General features: G+C 49.9%; 1 protein-coding gene across 7 annotated transcripts in view; it reads right to left on the reverse strand.

Annotated features, from left to right (window-relative positions):
* The window catches only part of LOC308697658 (uncharacterized protein), a 79847-nt gene that overhangs the window by 21735 nt on the left and 40845 nt on the right, over positions 1 to 17267 (reverse strand). The window contains exon 1 of one of the 7 annotated variants that reach the window (XM_081377047.1): positions 13331 to 13483. The exons of the other annotated variants lie outside the window; for them this stretch is intronic. Coding sequence (XP_081233173.1) covers positions 13331 to 13385 — 55 coding nt within the window. The 5' untranslated portion in view covers positions 13386 to 13483. Of the gene's footprint in view, positions 1 to 13330; positions 13484 to 17267 lie in introns of those variants that run through there. 7 annotated transcript variants of the gene reach the window in all.

A 17267-nucleotide genomic window follows, 5' to 3' on the forward strand; every position in this document is an offset into this window, starting at 1 on the left:
ATGGAGTATCACTGGGGTGTCCAACCGCAGGTGGAATATTTAAACCCCAGGGGTGGCAAGGTGGCTTGCCAAGGGAAAGACACACGCTCAAGAAGAGATTTACAGTGGAATACACATGTGGGGGTCGCCCAGAGGGGGGACCATGCACATGGAGGCACCAAGTCAAGCGCAAAAGCTGCGTTATGGCAGAATGGCATAAGTCAGGCGTTGACGTAACCAGTGCTGGAGGAACTCAGGGCTTATCAAACTCACCTGAGAAGATAATCGCACGTATCCCGTCCGCGGAGAGGAATGGCGAGCAAGCGAGACACCTGAGCAGAATCTAGTACCGGCTGGTTGAAGCGAGTACATGAGAAGAAACTGGCTCTACTCGGAGATTATAGAATCTCGCGAATGTGTTGGGTGTCGCCCAGCCTGCAGCTCTGCAGATGTCTGTTAGCGAGGCGCCATGCGCTAGAGCCCAAGAGGATGCCACACTACGAGTGGAGTAGGCTTTCACACCAAGGGGGCATTGACGACCTTGCTGCTGGTATGCCAAAGCAATGGAATCCACTATCCAGTGAGATAACCTTTGCTTTGAGAGAGCCTTTCCCTTCAGCTTCCCACCATAACAGACAAAGAGCTGGTCTGAGGTCCTGAAACACTGCGTTCTGTCTACATAAGTACGGAGTGCACGTACTGGACAGAGCAGTGCCAAGGCTGGGTCTGCCTCCTCCAAGGGCAGCGCTTGCAGGTTCACCACTTGGTCTCGAAAGGGTGTGGTGGGAACCTTGGGCACATAACCAGGCCGGGGTCTCAGGATCACGTGAGAGTTAGCCGGCCCGAATTCCAGGCACGCTTCGTCAACCGAAAATGCCTGCAGGTCCCCTACCCTCTTGATGGAGGCCAATGCAACCAGGAGCGCTGTCTTCATTGACAGGAACTTAAGCTCCACTGATTGCAGAGGCTCAAAGGGAGCACTCTGCAGGGCAGTTAAAACCACTGAGAGGTCCCAAGAGGGTACGAGGGGAGGACGAGGAGGATTTAGTCTCCTCGCTCCCCTCAGGAACCTGACGATCAGGTCGTGCTTTCCCAGAGACTTACCATCAACTGCATCGTGATGTGCGGCAATGGCGGCAACATACACTTTCAGGGTGGAGGGAGACAGCCTTCGCTCCAACCCTTCCTGCAGGAAGGAAAGCACGACACTGATGGGGCATTTCGTGGGTTCTTGATGTTTAGAAGAACACCAGCTGACGAAGAGGTTCCACTTCAACGCATAGGCATGTCTCGTGGACGATGCTCTAGCGGAAGTGATGGTAACCACCACCGCTGGTGGTAGGGTAATCAAACCTGCCTCGTCCCGTCCAGGAGCCACACGTGGAGGTTCCAAAGATCGGGACGAGGGTGCCAAAGGGTGCCCTGTCCCTGAGAAAGGAGGTCCTTCCTCAAAGGAATTGGCCAGGGAGGTGCTGTCGCGAGGAGTACTAGTTCGGAGAACCAGGTCCGGTTGTGCCAATACGGGGCAACCAAAATGACCTGCTCCTCGTCCTCCCTGATCTTGCGCAAGGTCTGCGCAAGAAGGCTTACTGGGGGAAACGCATACTTGCGTAGGCCCCGCGGCCAGCTGTGCGCCAGTGTATCCGTGCCGAGCGTGCCCTCGGTCAGGGAATAATACAGGTCGCAATGGGACGAGTCGTGGGAGGCAAACAGGTCTACATGTGCGTCCCCGAACTGATCCCAAATCAGCTGGACCGTCTGGGGATGGAGTCGCCAATCTCCAGCGAGAGGCCGAACTCGAGACAGCTCGTCGGCCGCCTGGTTCAGGTGTCCCGGGATATAAATGGCTCGAAGCGACCTCAGATGCTTCTGACTCCATATGAGGAGGTGGCGGGCGAGTTGCGACATACGGCGGGAGCGTAGACTACCCTGATGGTTGATGTACGCTACTGTCGCGGTATTGTCTGACCGGACTAGTACATGCTGACCCCTGAGCAGCGCATGGAAGCGGTGCAGGGCGAGACATACAGCCAGCAACTCGAGGCAATTGACATGCCAAAGGCGCTGGGGTCCTGTCCAGGAACCCGCGGCAGCATGACCATTGCACATGGCACCCCAGCCCGTGGTGGAGGCATCTGTTGACACAACAACATGCCGGGAAACTCGTTCTAAGGGCACTCCGGCCCGTAGAAAATTGAGGTTCGACCACGGGGAGAAGGTCTGACGGCAGGCTGGAGTCACTGGGACTCGGAGCGTGCCGTGTCGCCATGCCCACCTCAGGACTCGATCGCAAAGCCAAAGCTGAAGCGGTCTCATATGAAGCAATCCCAGCGGCGTTACTACGGCTGCGGATGCCATATGCCCCAGGAGCCTCTGAAAAAGTTTCAGTGGAACCGCACTCTTGTCCTCGAACTGACGAAGACAAGTCAGCAGTGACTGCGCGCTCGCTCGTAAGCTGCGCGCACATGGCGACCGAGTCGATCTCCATACCGAGAAAAGAGATCCTCTGCACGGGGCAGAGTTTGCTCTTCTCCCAGTTGACCCGAAGGCCCAGACGAGCTAGGTGCCGGAGCACAAGGTCCCTGTGTTCGCAAACCTGGTCTCGAGAGTGAGCTAGGATTAGCCAGTCGTCGAGATAGTTCAGGATGCGAACCCCGTGTTCCCGGAGGGGAACGAGGGCTGCCTCGACGACCTTCGTAAAGACGCGAGGAGACAGGGCTAGCCCGAAAGGGAGAACCGCGTACTGGTATGCCTGCCCCTTGAAAGCAAACCGTAGAAACGGTCTGTGTCGAGGCAAAATGGAGACATGGAAGTAGGCGTCCTTCAGGTCGATCGCTGCAAACCAATCCTGCGGCCGTACACACTGGAGGATGTGTTTGGCCGTTAGCATCTTGAACGGCAGCCTGTGAAGGGAGCGGTTCAAGATGCGGAGGTCGAGGATTGGCTGTAACCCACCGGACTTCTTGGGTACAATGAAGTAAGGGGCTGTAGAAGCCGGACTTCATCTCGGCTGGAGGGACAATCTCGATCGCACCCTTCGCCAGTAGGGTGGCGACCTCCGCTCTCATGACAGGGGCATTGCCACCGACCAAAGTGAAGCGGACTCCCCTGAAGCGGGGAGGAGATCGCGCGAACTGAATCGCGTAGCCGAGCCTGATGGTTCTCGCAACCCAGCGGGACAGTCTGGGAAGCTCTAACCAGGCCTCCAGAAAGTGCACCAGCGGGGTCATACGAACCACAGACGTACCGTCGGTGGGGCAGCGAGGCGGAATGACCGGCACCGGCGAGGGTGGCATAGCGGCCCTGTGCGGGGGCACGGTCATTAACCGCGTCCTGCCAGAGGAGGCCAGGGGAGGGTGCGCGTCCCACGGGGGCGTGCTCTGGCAGGGGTCTGGCGACAGAGGGGGATGAGAGGAGCGTGGCCTGTGGGCGGCGCATGCTGTCATCCCGCACCTCTGGGACAGAGGAGGGCGGCAGTGGCGGGACCCGAGGGTGGCGCGCACTGCGGCCCTCGGGCTCTGTTGGCTCAGGATTGGGGAGTTCGATTCTGTCTTTAACCACATTAGGGTGCTGCTCGTCGTGGGACGAGCAGCGGGGAGTGGAGAACAAAAGATTCTCCCCCGGCCCTCCACCGGGGGAAGGAGTGGCCCTGCTACCAGCTCCTGAACAGAAAAGAGTGCCAATCCTGAGCTGCCCGTCTCAGGAGCGCCGCTTAGCCTGGCGTTTAGCGGGCTGCGGGGCTGGAGAGGGCTGTGGCGCCTTCCTGCGGCTTCCTCCACGACGCGGCCCAGATGAAGGCTGCTGCTGGGGCCGTGCGGGAGGGGCGGGAGCCGCGGGAGGGCGCCCTCGGCGGCGAGCAGACTGAGGATTCTGTGCCGACAGCTGAGCAGCGGAGCGTCGGGGCAGAATGTGCTTGATCGCCTCAGTCTGCTTCTGAGCAGTCGAGAACTGTTGGGCAAAGTCCTCGACTGCACCGCCGAAAAGGCCGGCCTGGGATATGGGAGCGTCGAGCAGACGAGGCTGCTCGGGGTCACGCATATCGGCCAGGTTCAGCCAGAGATGTCGCTCCTGGACCACAGCTGTGGACATCACCAAACCCAGTGAGCGCGCGGTCACCTTCGTCGCTCGGAGAGCGAGGTCGGTGGCAGCGCGCAGCTCATCAAAGAGCCCTGGGTCTGTCCTACCCTCGTGCATGTCACGGAGCATCTTGGCCTGGTAGACCTGCAAGATGGCCATGGCATGCAAAGAGGCAGCTGCCTGTCCCGCCGCTTTGTAAGACTTCGCCACCATGGTAGACGAGAATCTACAGTCTTTGGATGGGTGCTTAGGATGTTTCGATGAAGCGCTTGCCGGACACAGCTGCATCGCGACAGAACGCTCCACCGGGGGAATCCCAGTGTACCCACAAGCATCAGCCTTATCGAGGGGAGGAAAGGCGGGGAAAGCCGACGAACGATCCCGGGAGGACATGGGAGCCTTCCAGGACCGCGTGACTTCCTCATGCACTTCCGGGAAGAATGGCATTGGGGTTGGGCGGCGACGGGTGTCAGCGGCCGCTCCCAAAAAACAATCATCCAGCCGCGAGCGCACCGGATCGGGTGGCGAGGACCACTCCAGCCCAATGGCAGCGGCTGCCCGGGAAAGCATTGCAGTCAGCTCGGGATCAGACTCGGGCAATGCTGTCACGCCCGAAGGCGGCAACACAGCCGAATCCTCACTTCCCGAGGACTCACGCCCACCTTGTGATGCAGCGATCGACATTGCATCCTCCTCTGGAGCTCCAAACGAAACACGCGGGGCCTCCATAGAGGGACCAGCGGTCTCAGTTTGAACACTCGCGGGTACCACAGCTGGAGAGGGGTGTGTGGACCATGGACGTGTCGGCGGTATGTCCCACACAGTCACCCTCAGGTCACCCCGGCCACCAGCCGAAGTACTGGCTCTCGCGGAGTCAGTAGATCGGGGTGTGGGTAGGGGGACTCTCGCTCTAGTGAGCTCATTGAGTCTCGACCGCAGCATGGAGATGGTCATGTTCCCGCAGTGGGAACATGAGTCATCCACGAACGCTGCTTTAGCGTGATCAACGCCCAAACACGCTAAGCAGAGATCGTGCCCATCAGAGAAGAACACATCGCGACCGCAACCAGAAGTGCACGGGCGAGGCATCTTTAAAAAGACGTGCCGCGTGCAATGCTCTTTTTGTGAGAGGAAAAAACTCCGCGGATGCTGAAGCGAACAGGGAGAAACACACTATCTGTCAGATCACTGAACAGATCAGCAGGGTAGTGAGCACTCGCTGAAACCGCCGTCACACCAACACCGGAGAGTTCGCTCGTCTCGAAGGGATGAGAAGAAATAACTCAGAATATTTGGCTTACAGGGAGTGGAGAAGTTCTCGGCTCCGAAGCGAAAACATATCTGCATTTTGCCAGCGTACTTACTTATATACCCCCTGCGGTGGGCGGAGATACGCTATGCAAATTCCGCAGACCCATGGCATTTCATTGCCATTGGCTCGTTTTACATACTCGAAGGTGATAGGCTTCTAGGCGAAACCCCAATCGTCGTCATCCGACGTAACTCGGAGTGACCACGAAAGGGAACTATATTCTGTCACAGCCGGCTCTGAGCCACGGCAAATTAGGGAGGCAACGAGAACGAAAGCGAATTAAAAATATTTATTTAATCAAACATAACAAAATAAACACCACTACGGAAAACATTCCGTTCAGAAAATCAACATAAATAAAGAATAAGCTACATAATTGACACAAGATATACACTCCAAAATACAGGCCTGCAAGCTACCCAAACTTAAACTAATACATGAAGCAAATGAATAATAAATAAATAAAGCAGCAACCCAAAATAACAGACGACAAAGGCTGAACCAAAAAAGGCTGAAGTCAGTGATCCCTCACCTTTTATCATTATCTGCAGGTGTTTCACATCATGATTAGCTCAAAGCCCCCCCCCCAACACTCATTACAATAATACGGGCCCAGAGGCACATCACAATTCTCAGAAGGCGAAGTACTGCTACTTGGGTGGAGTGATTTGCTCGCAGCACCTGAGAAGCCCCGTGGTGAGGAGCAGAGAGTTCGCTCAGAGTTGGAGTAAATCACTCCGCCCAAGTATCAGTGCTTCGCCTTCTGGGAATATAGTTCCCATTATGTATACGGTTAGAAGATGGCTGTGTCTCATGTGACCTTGTTATTTGTACACGCTGTGACTATACAAATCACAACATGTAAATAGGAAAATGTTGGCGTTATTTTGTCACTTATTGGGAGCAGTATGCTAGCTCAAACTAAATTCCTGGAGGGCCACAGCTCTGCACAGTTTTGCTCCAACCCTAATCAAACACTCCTAATCCAGCTAATCAAGGTCTTCAGGATTACTAGAAACTTCCTTGCAGGTGTGAGTTGGAGCTGGTTGGAGCTAAACTGTGCAGAGCTGTGGCCCTCCAGGAATTGAGTTTGAGACCACTGAGCTAGAGCCATTTACCTCGTCTTTGTGCTAAGCTAGGCTAGCGGTGGGTGCGTCAGACAGAGTTACGGCACGCACGGAAATGAAAAGGGTATGTATGGACTTATCTAACTCTGGGGATATGGTGAATAAGCTAAAGTCCCAAAAAGTCGGCGTGTTCCTTTAATACAGCGTCTGTTTGTACAAGAATAAAAGTTCAACATAAGCCTATACTATCAATGTAGTGGGGTCTACATTTTTTTTATCAGTTTTATTTTGATAAACATGACACAATATAACAGAGACTACAGGAAAAGAGATTCGACTGTTATAAAAAACAGATTTGTAAGCTTTAGTGGAACTGAAGGTGTGAGAATAAACACGAAACACACATGATTGTTGTCATGCGGTGAATCCAGCCAATGGTGAAACAGCTGTAGTCATCAGAGCTTGTGCAGCCGCTCTTGAGAAGAGAGAGTCCTGTGGCTGCTCTCGAATCGCTCTTGCGGTATGTTGATGGCATACGTCACAGTCACATGGCGTCGGCACCATAGATATTATATAATAAAGGCTAGATGTCTCGTCCGCGCTGCTGGCTAATGGAGGTCGACGTCCGCACATGGCGACCATCTTGCCACAGGGAGCTCGCTCACTCGTAACATTGTGTTTTAATGGTGCATGTACTTTTAAATAACCATAACTTGCTAAATTTTCTACCGATTATCAAACGGTTTGGTTTGTTATAAACGTCAGAGATGTAGTTATGACACTGCATACATATGAACAATTAAGAAAATCTGCAATTTCAACATGTTCCAGTGTTCAGAATTATAGGCACGTTAATAACATTTGTAAGAAACCAAACCGTTTGTAAATCCGTCAATATTTCAGCGAGATAAGAGGATTTGTGTTCATGCTGATCACTCACCTTACTTCAAGTCATCTTCTTTTATATAGCGCTTCAGATACCACAGAGCTCGCCAGAAAGCTTCCCTGTGACAAGATGGCCGCCGGTGATGCTGTTCGAGACTCTGCCTTAGGACATCTAGTCTTATATTGATATCTATGGTCGGCACTGTCTCAAGTCGGAAAAAAAATTCTAACCGGCATGCACTGCTTCAAGTCAGCCACCGATCGGTCTGCACAGCGCTGCATGAAGTTGAACAAGCCTCAAATTACACACAAAGCACATGACCAGCAATAACCAATCGCTAGTCATGAGCTTACACAGACTGAGACAAGAACATGCAGCTAATGAGGGACACTCATAAGCCACGTGTTCATATAGAACAAGAAAAAAGATAACATGAACTCACGCAGCCAGTGGGAAACAATGCGTGCGTGCGACGGAGCACAAGACAGAAACACAGAAGAAAAACCATGGCCGCATGCAGAACAGAACACAACAAGACACACAGACAAAGACAGGAGAAATACGGGAGTGTCAGGGCTCTGTCACAAAACGTACTCGGTTACCTAATGTAACCTCGGTTCTCTCTAGAAGAGGGAACGAGTATTGCGTAAGTTAGCTTACGCTACGGGAAAGTTGTCTTTTCTCGAGATCTGAAGCCAAAAAATTATCTGTAATTTTGTATTTATTGTCAACGCAGTGCGACAGCCGGCAGACCATGGCAGGCTACATAAGAGTGCTCATTGGCTGTTCAGTGGCAACTGCTGCAGCCTACCAGTGAGCCCTGTGTGACGTCACGCTCAATGAGCCCCTCTAACCGTCAGGATGGGTGTGGCTAGCTATCAATGTAGGCAATGCGGCCAGCAGCGCGGGCCAGCACAGTACATAAGCACATCATAGGGGAAAATAGAGCGGTCTCCGCCGGTCTATGTGTAGAGAGAATAATCCCCAGCGCAACTGAGTGGAGGATAGGCGGCCAGCGGCGCGGGCCAGCACCGGTACACAGGCGCGTAAAGGGGACAAAAAGACAGAGCGGCTCAGCCGGTTTTGAGCGAAACAAGTGATGAGCCCACACGAGAAGGCGTTCTGTCAGTTTGAAGAGGTTCCTGGATCTGACACCACCCTGTCTTAGGATTCCACGGACATGTTGTCCGAGCGGACTAGCACATGGTGATCCCGTATGAGTGGGAGGAAGCGCTTGAGCGCGTTCTCGACCGCTATCATCTCCAAACAGTTTATGTGGAGGCATTTCTCCTGGTCTGACCACAGGCCAAAGACCGGTTTGCCCTCGAAAAGAGCGCCCCAACCTAAGTTGGATGCGTCCGTCGAGATAACTTTGCGGTGTGAGACGGCTCCCATTGTCACTCCCCGCTGGTACCAGTCGGCCGCTAACCAGGGCTTCAGTGCTGAAACGCAGCTCTGAGTCACTCTGATTCGAGTGCCGCCGGAAGCCCAGGCTCTGTGAGGCACTCGGGCATTCAACCAGCGTTGCAACGGGCGCATATGCAGTAGACCCAGCCGAAGCACTGCTGCAGCTGAAGCCATACAACCCAGCATCCTCTGAAATGTCTTGAGAGGTTCGGTGCTGCCCGGCTGGAAAGACGCGGCCAGGCGTCGGATACAGGCGGGCCGTCATTGCCACAGAGTCCAGTTCCATACCCAGAAAAGAGGTTGACTGACTGGGCAGTAATGAGCTCTTGGTCCAGTTGACCGTGAGACCCAGGCTTTCCAGGTGGCTGAGAAGCACTGTTCTGTGAGCGATAAGCTCTTCCTCTGACTGTGCTAGAATCAGCAAATCGTCCAAATAGTTCAAAATTCGCATTCCCTGACCTCTCAGGGGAGCGAGAGCCGTGTCCATGCACTTCGTGAATGTACGGGGTGCTAAAGACAGGCCGAACGGCAGGACGGTGTATTGATATACCTGACCGTCGAAGGCGAATCTCAAGAATGGCCTGTGACGGGGTATTATCTGGATCTGAAAGTAAGCGTCTTTCAGATCGAGGGAGATAAACCAGTCCCTCGGGCGAATCTGCGCGAGGATCTGCCTGGTTGTGAGCATTTTGAACGGTCTTCTCATAAGAGCTTTGTTCAAATATCTCAGATCCAAAATCGGTCTGAGAGCTCCGTCCTTCTTGGAAACGAGGAAATAACTTCTGTAAAAGCCTGACTCGCTCAGAGAAGGGGGTACCGGTTCTATAGCCCCTTTGCACAGAAGTGTTGCTATTTCTGCCCGAAGTAGATGTGCTACTTCCCCATTCACTCTCGCCCCCCACGCTTGAAAGCGTGGGGGGCGTGGCGAACTGCAGAGTATAGCCCTTTTTTACTGTGCTCAGCACCCATTCTGACGCGCCTGGAATAGCTTCCCACGCTTTCGCGTGTGCAGCTAGGGGCAGAATGGCCTCCGGGCTCTGATTGCCGCGTATCGCGGGCTCGAGAGCTTGATACGGCGGCTCGCATGCAGCGATGGCTGGCCGTTTTACACACAGTGTCCCAGTGGCTTTGGACGAGGAACATATAGTTAAGGCGCGACGCGCGAGGGCGGCGTCGGGGGCGAAATGTTTGTTAGTATGTGTGAGCGCTCGAGGGCGGGCACAGGAATTACATTTGAAACATGACCGGTAGTGAGAGGCCGTGTAACAGAGCGGGCAGTGAGTAGGTGTGGGCACGGGGGGGTGGACATGTGACATACTTCTAACACTCGAGCGGCTTTTGCCCGCTTTATGAGAGTGGGCTCTGTGAGAGACACAGGATTTATAGTGCTTGTGTGCAGGGGAGAACACAGAAACGTGGGCACATTCACTACACTTGAAACACATGCGGCATGAGCCATGCAACCAGACATTATACTCTTTTTGAGATTTCTCTGGGTCGCCATGAAAACGGCGGTTGTGTGCAGGCGAGAGGGTAGATTTACCGGCTCGTTGGCTGCGAGGTAAACATCTGCAGTAGCCGTGGCAACGGGGACTGACGGAGCGTGAAGCTTTGACGGTGGTCCGGCCGCAGTGGGACGTAACCGTCTTTTCCTTCCTCGGGCTAGGAGGACTTCGCGGGCTCGGGTTTCACCGCTATCCTCGGCCGGGGTCCCCGCGGGGGAGGTGGTCTGTTTCGGCTGGTCGAGCGCGATCTAGGGTGGCCGCCCTGTCGTCGCTGTGAGGACGGAGGTCGAGCTGGATGCTGGGCGGAGCGTTGCGCAGGCTGGTCGCGAGGACGGCATGTGGCTGAGCTCGAGCGTCGAGGCAAAAAGAGGTTCATTGCCTGAGTGGTCTTCTGCACCTCCGAGAAGCGGTCCACGATCCCGTTTACCGCTGGGCCGAACAGACCGGTGGGGGAGAGAGGGGCGTTAAGAAACACCGCGCACTCGGACTCCCTCATGTCAGCGAGTGTTAACCAGAGATGCCTCTCTGTAACAGTCAGAGAGGCCATGCACCTTCCTAGGGCCTGGGCAGCGGATTTCATGGCGCTAAGAGAGAGATCCGTCGCGCTGCGTAAATCCGTGATGGAAGCAGAGTCCGAGCCTCTCTCGTCCAGATCGCGGAGAAGATCGGTTTGGAGAATCTGCAGCACGGCCATCGAGTGCAGGGCAGATGCAGCCTGTCCGGCGGCGGTGAAAGCGCGGCTGACGAGGGCTGATGAGGTCCTGCAAGCCTTTGACGGGAGGGCAGCCTTTGAGCGCCATCCAGAAGGCGGGCAAAGGTGCGCTGCAACTGCCTCTTCCACGGGGGGAATGGCATTGTACCCCTTCTCAGCGGCGCCGTCAACCTGTGAGAGTGTCGATGAGGTATGGGAAGAGACTCTCGCGGAGAATGGTGCATTCCACGATTTAGAAAGCTCGCTGTGGAGCTCAGGCAGGAAAGGTGCAGTCCTGGATGCTGGTGTTCGGCGGCGGCAATGAAGGAAACAGCCGTCGAGTCTGTTCGGCGCTGGCTCCTTAGGAGGAGACCACTCGAGGCCCAGCTGGTCAACGGCCTTGGTGAGGAGGCGCAAAAGCTCAGCGTCCTCGCCTGCTCGAGTACGGCCGGAATCCTGGATTGACCAGGAGGCGGTAGACCATACCTCGCTGTCAGAAGCCAGGATGGAACAGCTGTCAGCGGCGGCATCCTCGTCTATTTCATCCGCTTCATCCCCTGACGCGGCGGCGGCGCGGGCGGTTTGAGCCGGCGGTTGTGCAGCCGGGAGGGGGGGGCGGAGAGGGCGAGGGAGAAGCTCGAGGGAAAGGTTCCGGCGAGCTCTTCGGTGCCACATCAGTCTCCGGTGGTCTCTGCGAGCAGTGCTTCTTCCTGCGCGGCCCGGCAGAGACAGGCGGAGCGACAGCTTGGTCGAAAACTTCAAGTCGAGCCCGCAAGGTCGACATTGAAAGTTCTTCGCATTCGGGGCAGCCGCCCGTAGAGAGTGCGGTGGTGGCGTGCTCGCGGCCCAGGCAGAGAGCGCAGATGAGGTGGCGGCCTCCGTTGCTGAGCGGGGAGTGGCACGAGCCGCAGGAAAAACTCTGCGTGCTCTTTTAGGAGAGAAATGAGAGAAAGTATGTGTCGCAGGGCGAGCACACACAGCAAAGAAAGGATATGCCGCTGGATGGCGTAGCAGGCACGGATGGCTGAAGGCGGCGAAGGCGGCCGGCTTCCTCAGGCACTTTCCTAAGCTTGCTGGTCGCTGGTTTCAACGGCGGCGGCTCTCAAGATCCAGCGATGCGAAGAGCTTCGCTGAAGACAAGAAAATCAGATTTTCAGCCTGTAAGCCCTTCCTTATATACACGCTAGCCACACCCATCCTGACGGTTAGAGGGGTGTGGAGGGCGCAAGGCGCCCTCATTGAGCGTGACGTCACACAGGGCTCACTGGTAGGCTGCAGCAGTTGCCGCTGGACAGCCAATGAGCACGCTTATGTAGCCTGCCATGGTCTGCCGGCTGTCGCACTGCGTTGACAATAAATACAAAATTAAGGATAATTTTTTTGCTTCAGATCTCGAGAAAAGACAACTTTCCCGTAGCGTAAGCTAACTTACGCAATACGAGAAGCCTCTTGTAAGAGAACCAAGAAACACACTAGACCTAGGTGACAGAACCCTGACAGAGTGTAGTCGGGTGAATTTATTAGAATCAGCATCTGGTGTTAAAGCTCTGTGCCCACTCAGGACATTAAAAAGCTGTTGATCAGATCATTTAGTTAAGGAACTGAAATCTTTAGCAGTGGTCATGGGATAGAGTTGTGTGTGATTCAGCACTCAGCAGACGCCCTTCTCAACATCCTGCAATTCCTCTTTAGGCAAATCAGGAACATCGCAAAATACTTATGTAGTTAGGAAAACATCTGAAACGTCTGTATTTTATTCATTAGACCCTGAACGGCAAAAACTTAGTGATGTTTTAAATACTCTGGATTAAAAAGTCTACACACCCCTTTTAAAACAGATGGTATTTATGTAAAAAAATAAAATTAAAATAATCATATCAGAACTTTTGCACATTTATTGTAAAAATTACAATCTATGTAATGTCACTGAAAACCAAAGCATCGTTTCATTTCAGATAAAAAAATAAAATAAATACCAAGTCAAGATGTTCCAAGCTGATGTTCCTATCTAAACAGACTGGGTAATAAAATCAAAAGGTGCTTCAGCTAAGTATTAGTTCAGGAGTGTGCACACTTGTGCGGTTAGTTATTCCAAATCTATCAGCTTGATGCGGAAAGACTTCAATTTTGTATTTTCTCTGAAATGCGTCACTTTGGATTTAAATACATTGCATAGGTTGTCATTTTTATATTAAACATGCAAAAGTTCTGATATGATTTATCTTTGTTTCAGGGATATTTAGACTGCCAAGATCTTACCTTCGCAGGTCAAGATCTATATTCAACTTCAGCACTACACCAACTCAGCACATCAGCACATCTTCAGTATGGGTGACAGAAAATTTCGGTATCTTTATCTTCTTTGGTTGAATGGATAATAAAGCTCCATTTTTACATGCACCTTACCAGCTAAAGGCAGACAGCTGACAGTGATGAAGAACAATCCTTTAAGTTTCATCATGATGGTGTGTCTCCCTCTGCTCAGCTTTAGCTACTGAAGTCAGCAGAGTGAATCTTTCCTACTCTTCCAGCTCAATCACATCAGCAGTTTGCCTTTCCTAATTCCTGGCATACAACATTGATGATGAAGTCAGCAAGTAATCTAAATGACTCCCTCTATGAAACTCCTAAATCTTTTGGTTTGCTTCACTCCAACCTGATGTGATGTGAACACTTAAAAACTGAACTGAAGAGCCTTGGAAAACACAGAATGTCTGCCTTTTTAAGGCAGGCAAATAAAATATTTCTATAATTGTTATAATTAGGTGGCGCTACTGCTAGTATAGTTTTAAAAGTTGTGTGTGTGAAAGAGAGCACAATGGTGCTGAAAAAATGTACAGCCTGTTTGCTCCAAATTATAGGCATGCAGAGCAGCAGGGAAATCAAATGACAGCAATCTTGTGACACAAGCGTGACAGTCACGATAAACGGTTTACTAGTGATTATGCCACAGACACACACAAACACACTAATGCAAATCTCAGACACACCATGAACATATTTTATAATAGTGTGTTTACCACCTATACTGGAATGAGACTGCTCACTCATGCATTGAATCAATAATGCACATGCATGTGGAGAGGAAGAGGATATGAATGTATCACTTATGTGACTGTTTGGCGTTTTAGAATGAGAAAGAGGGATGGACAGATGGCATGTTCTTTAATCCTGTCTTTCCTCTGCTAGACTCTGTCCCTCTTTTTGTCTCAATCTCTTGCTCCATCCCCCTGTAGTCACATATGTTTAGTTTCATTGTGTTTTGGTATGGTTCTGTTATGTTCCTGTTCACTGTGATTGTAAGTTGACCTAGTTTCCTAGTGTGTGAAAGTTTGTTTCCATTTAGTTAGCGATTAGTTTTACTTGCGTTTCATTTAGCTCCCTTTGTTTGCCATGTGTATTTAAGCCCTTAGTTCCCTTGGTTCTATGTTCAGTCTTGCTTATGCTGGATGTGGTTATGTTTTGTTTCTCCTATGTGTAGATTTGTGTTTAAAAACTGTGTGCTTGTATTCTCCATCACTGTGTGCTTCATTACAGCCACACACCTGTTACACATGTAGCGTGTATGGTTGTCTAATTTTTGAGCCGTTCCAAATATCAGTGGTCTCTTGCCTATTGGCTAATCATAGCCATGCTGCTATATAATTATTAAATCTGAAGTCATGTGTCACAGTTTCCGGTGTGGATCAACTTGGGATCATGCTAACAGAGGACTGTCGTGCATGCAGATAATTTTACCTGACTGTACAGCAGATGTTAGATGGCAACAGATGTTAGATGGCAACAGATATGCACATCCATGGAGCATAGATTAAGAAATATTAGACCACTTTGATTTCTCGGTTTCTGTTCCTGCATATTTGACACCATTTAAAGAAAGTTTAACATGCTCTCCTGTCGTGTTCACAAACCACGGCCACTTTAACATGGGACAATTTTTTTAAACTTGTCAGCACATTTTGGTAAAAAAAAATTTGCAACACTATCATAGGCATATATCTGTCTGTAGTTTACTGTCGTGTTCTAATCATAAATGGAAACACTTTGATTTCAGATACTCCCTTTCATAATTTAACCATGGTTTTATTATAGTAAAAGTGTATTAACCATATTTCTTTGTGATTGATTACCATTTGTACACAATTTTACTACAAATACCATTAGCAAAACCATGGTTAATTTGTGGTTTCCATGGTTTACCTATAGTAACCATGTTTTCTGGTTTTATTCATAGTAAAATCATGGTTTATTTTCATAAGGGCTGTTGTGATCACAATGGATAACCACAAACAAGGAGACGATGGGCATGATGTATATGAAAAACATTTGAGCTTTTATTTGACAAACCTATCATAAAAAGCTGTCAAAATTAAATCCGGCTCGAGACAAGAGGTAAACAGAAATGAAGAATGTTGTCGACATGGAGTCAAGAAGAGGGGAAGAGGCTGCTTAAATAGAGAGGGAAACCTGCACGCCAGTGTTCCCAATCACACATTAGTCAGCCAATCACCTGTAAATAACACTAGTGTTGTTTTTGGCAGCCTGTTTTAATTTTAGTTTTAGTCTAGTCTTTGTGTCAGGCTGCCATTTTAGTTTTTATTAGTTTTAGTCACATTCATACTCTTTTTAGTCTAGTCAAGTTTTAGTCGACGAAAACTGATGACATTTTAGTCTAGTTTTAGTCAACGAAAACTGATGACATTTTAGTCTAGTTTTAGTCGACGAAAACTGATGACATTTTAGTCTAGTTTTAGTCAATGAAAATTGTATTTTAGTCTCTTTTTAGTAATGTGATTCTATTTAACCCGGTCAATATAGAATTTCAAACAAGGCTATCTTATTAGGCTATTTAGTAGGCCTATATTTAGGGCTGTGACGGTGGCAGGTTTTTTTTTTTTTACCACTGCGGTGGTTGGGGGGTTATTTAAAAAAAAAAAAAACTCGTTTTATATTTCCACACAAAGACGCGTGATACACGCTTTGAGAGGGATGTTGGACACAGGCAGGAAAACACGAAGATATCGATCTCCATCGATCTCTTTATATCTTTGTGTTTTCTACTTGATGTAAATTGGTTTGAAGAGCGAATTTTATCCTCCACAAGGGCGAAATATTTAGGCTATGTTTGAGATTGCGCTGCCAGAGAAAGTGAAACTAAAAATCACCCGCGCGTGTGAAACGCGCTTTACAACTAAACTTGACGCGCCCTATGTCTAATATAACAAGCAGAAACTGTGTTAAAAAGAATTTGACATGCAAGCACAAATGTAGGCTATCTGTCCTACAGCGTTTTTCTACTTTACCACAGTAAAGAATACGAATATAATAGGCCTAATTAAAAGCGAACCAAGAAACGTTTATAGGCCTACCTTTAGAAAATGGGTGAGACGTGACGTGAGTGAAGATTTGGGAAAAGAAACAAGAGATTCCATGCAGGGATGAGTCACGATTTTTGGATATTCGATTAGTTTATTTAATTATAGGATATCGAATAGATTGTGCGATTATTCTCTAAAATAAAATCTCCATGTTCTGGCGCTGATGCGTGTTCATGTAACCAGAGACGCTGCCAATAACATGCAGCTGTCACAAAGAACCGGCAAAAGTAATGATTATGAATGTGTCAAATATATCAATGAGACATTTTAATAGAATAACTAATGGAGTAATATATTGTTAAATTCGCTGATAATCGGGTGACCAGATCGCAATCCAGAATTTAAAGCCGACAAAGCTATGGGTTCACGCACAACTCTCTCATTCGTCGTGACGTTATAACATTTCGTCTCGTCTCTTTTGGTCAACGAAAATGAAGAGACATTTTAGCATAGTTTTTATTTTTTTAAACCACATTTAGTCTCGTTTTTATTCGTCAACGATATTGCATTATACATGTATTTTAGTCATCGTCACATGACCATGCATTTACGTCTAGTCTCGTCTCGTTTTCGTCAGGTGATAACGGTTCGTTGACGACAATATTTCGTCATAATTTTCGTTGACGAAAGCAACACTAAATAACACAGACAGACACACTCAAAAAGAAAAGATACAAGTAATGACCGACAGGGACATCACACCCTCCCCCACAAGATAGAAACCCCAAAGGTTGTTACAAAATTACCAAAATCAACCTACATACAAAATACAGCCATAGAAACACATTAGCATTATTCTAAACAGTCACTTCAACACAGATCTATCACCTTTATTTAACCCGGGCCCTGGGAAATAAAAAATAACGACAGATAAAGCAACAAAAACCAAGAATACCACCGCAGCTTTAAAGATACAAGAGCACGGGACAGTGCATTCACCAAAATATTAACCGATCCCTTTATGT

The sequence above is a fragment of the Scardinius erythrophthalmus genome, assembly GCF_964197995.2.
Source record: "Scardinius erythrophthalmus genome assembly, chromosome: 10".
Taxonomy (NCBI): domain Eukaryota; kingdom Metazoa; phylum Chordata; class Actinopteri; order Cypriniformes; family Leuciscidae; genus Scardinius; species Scardinius erythrophthalmus.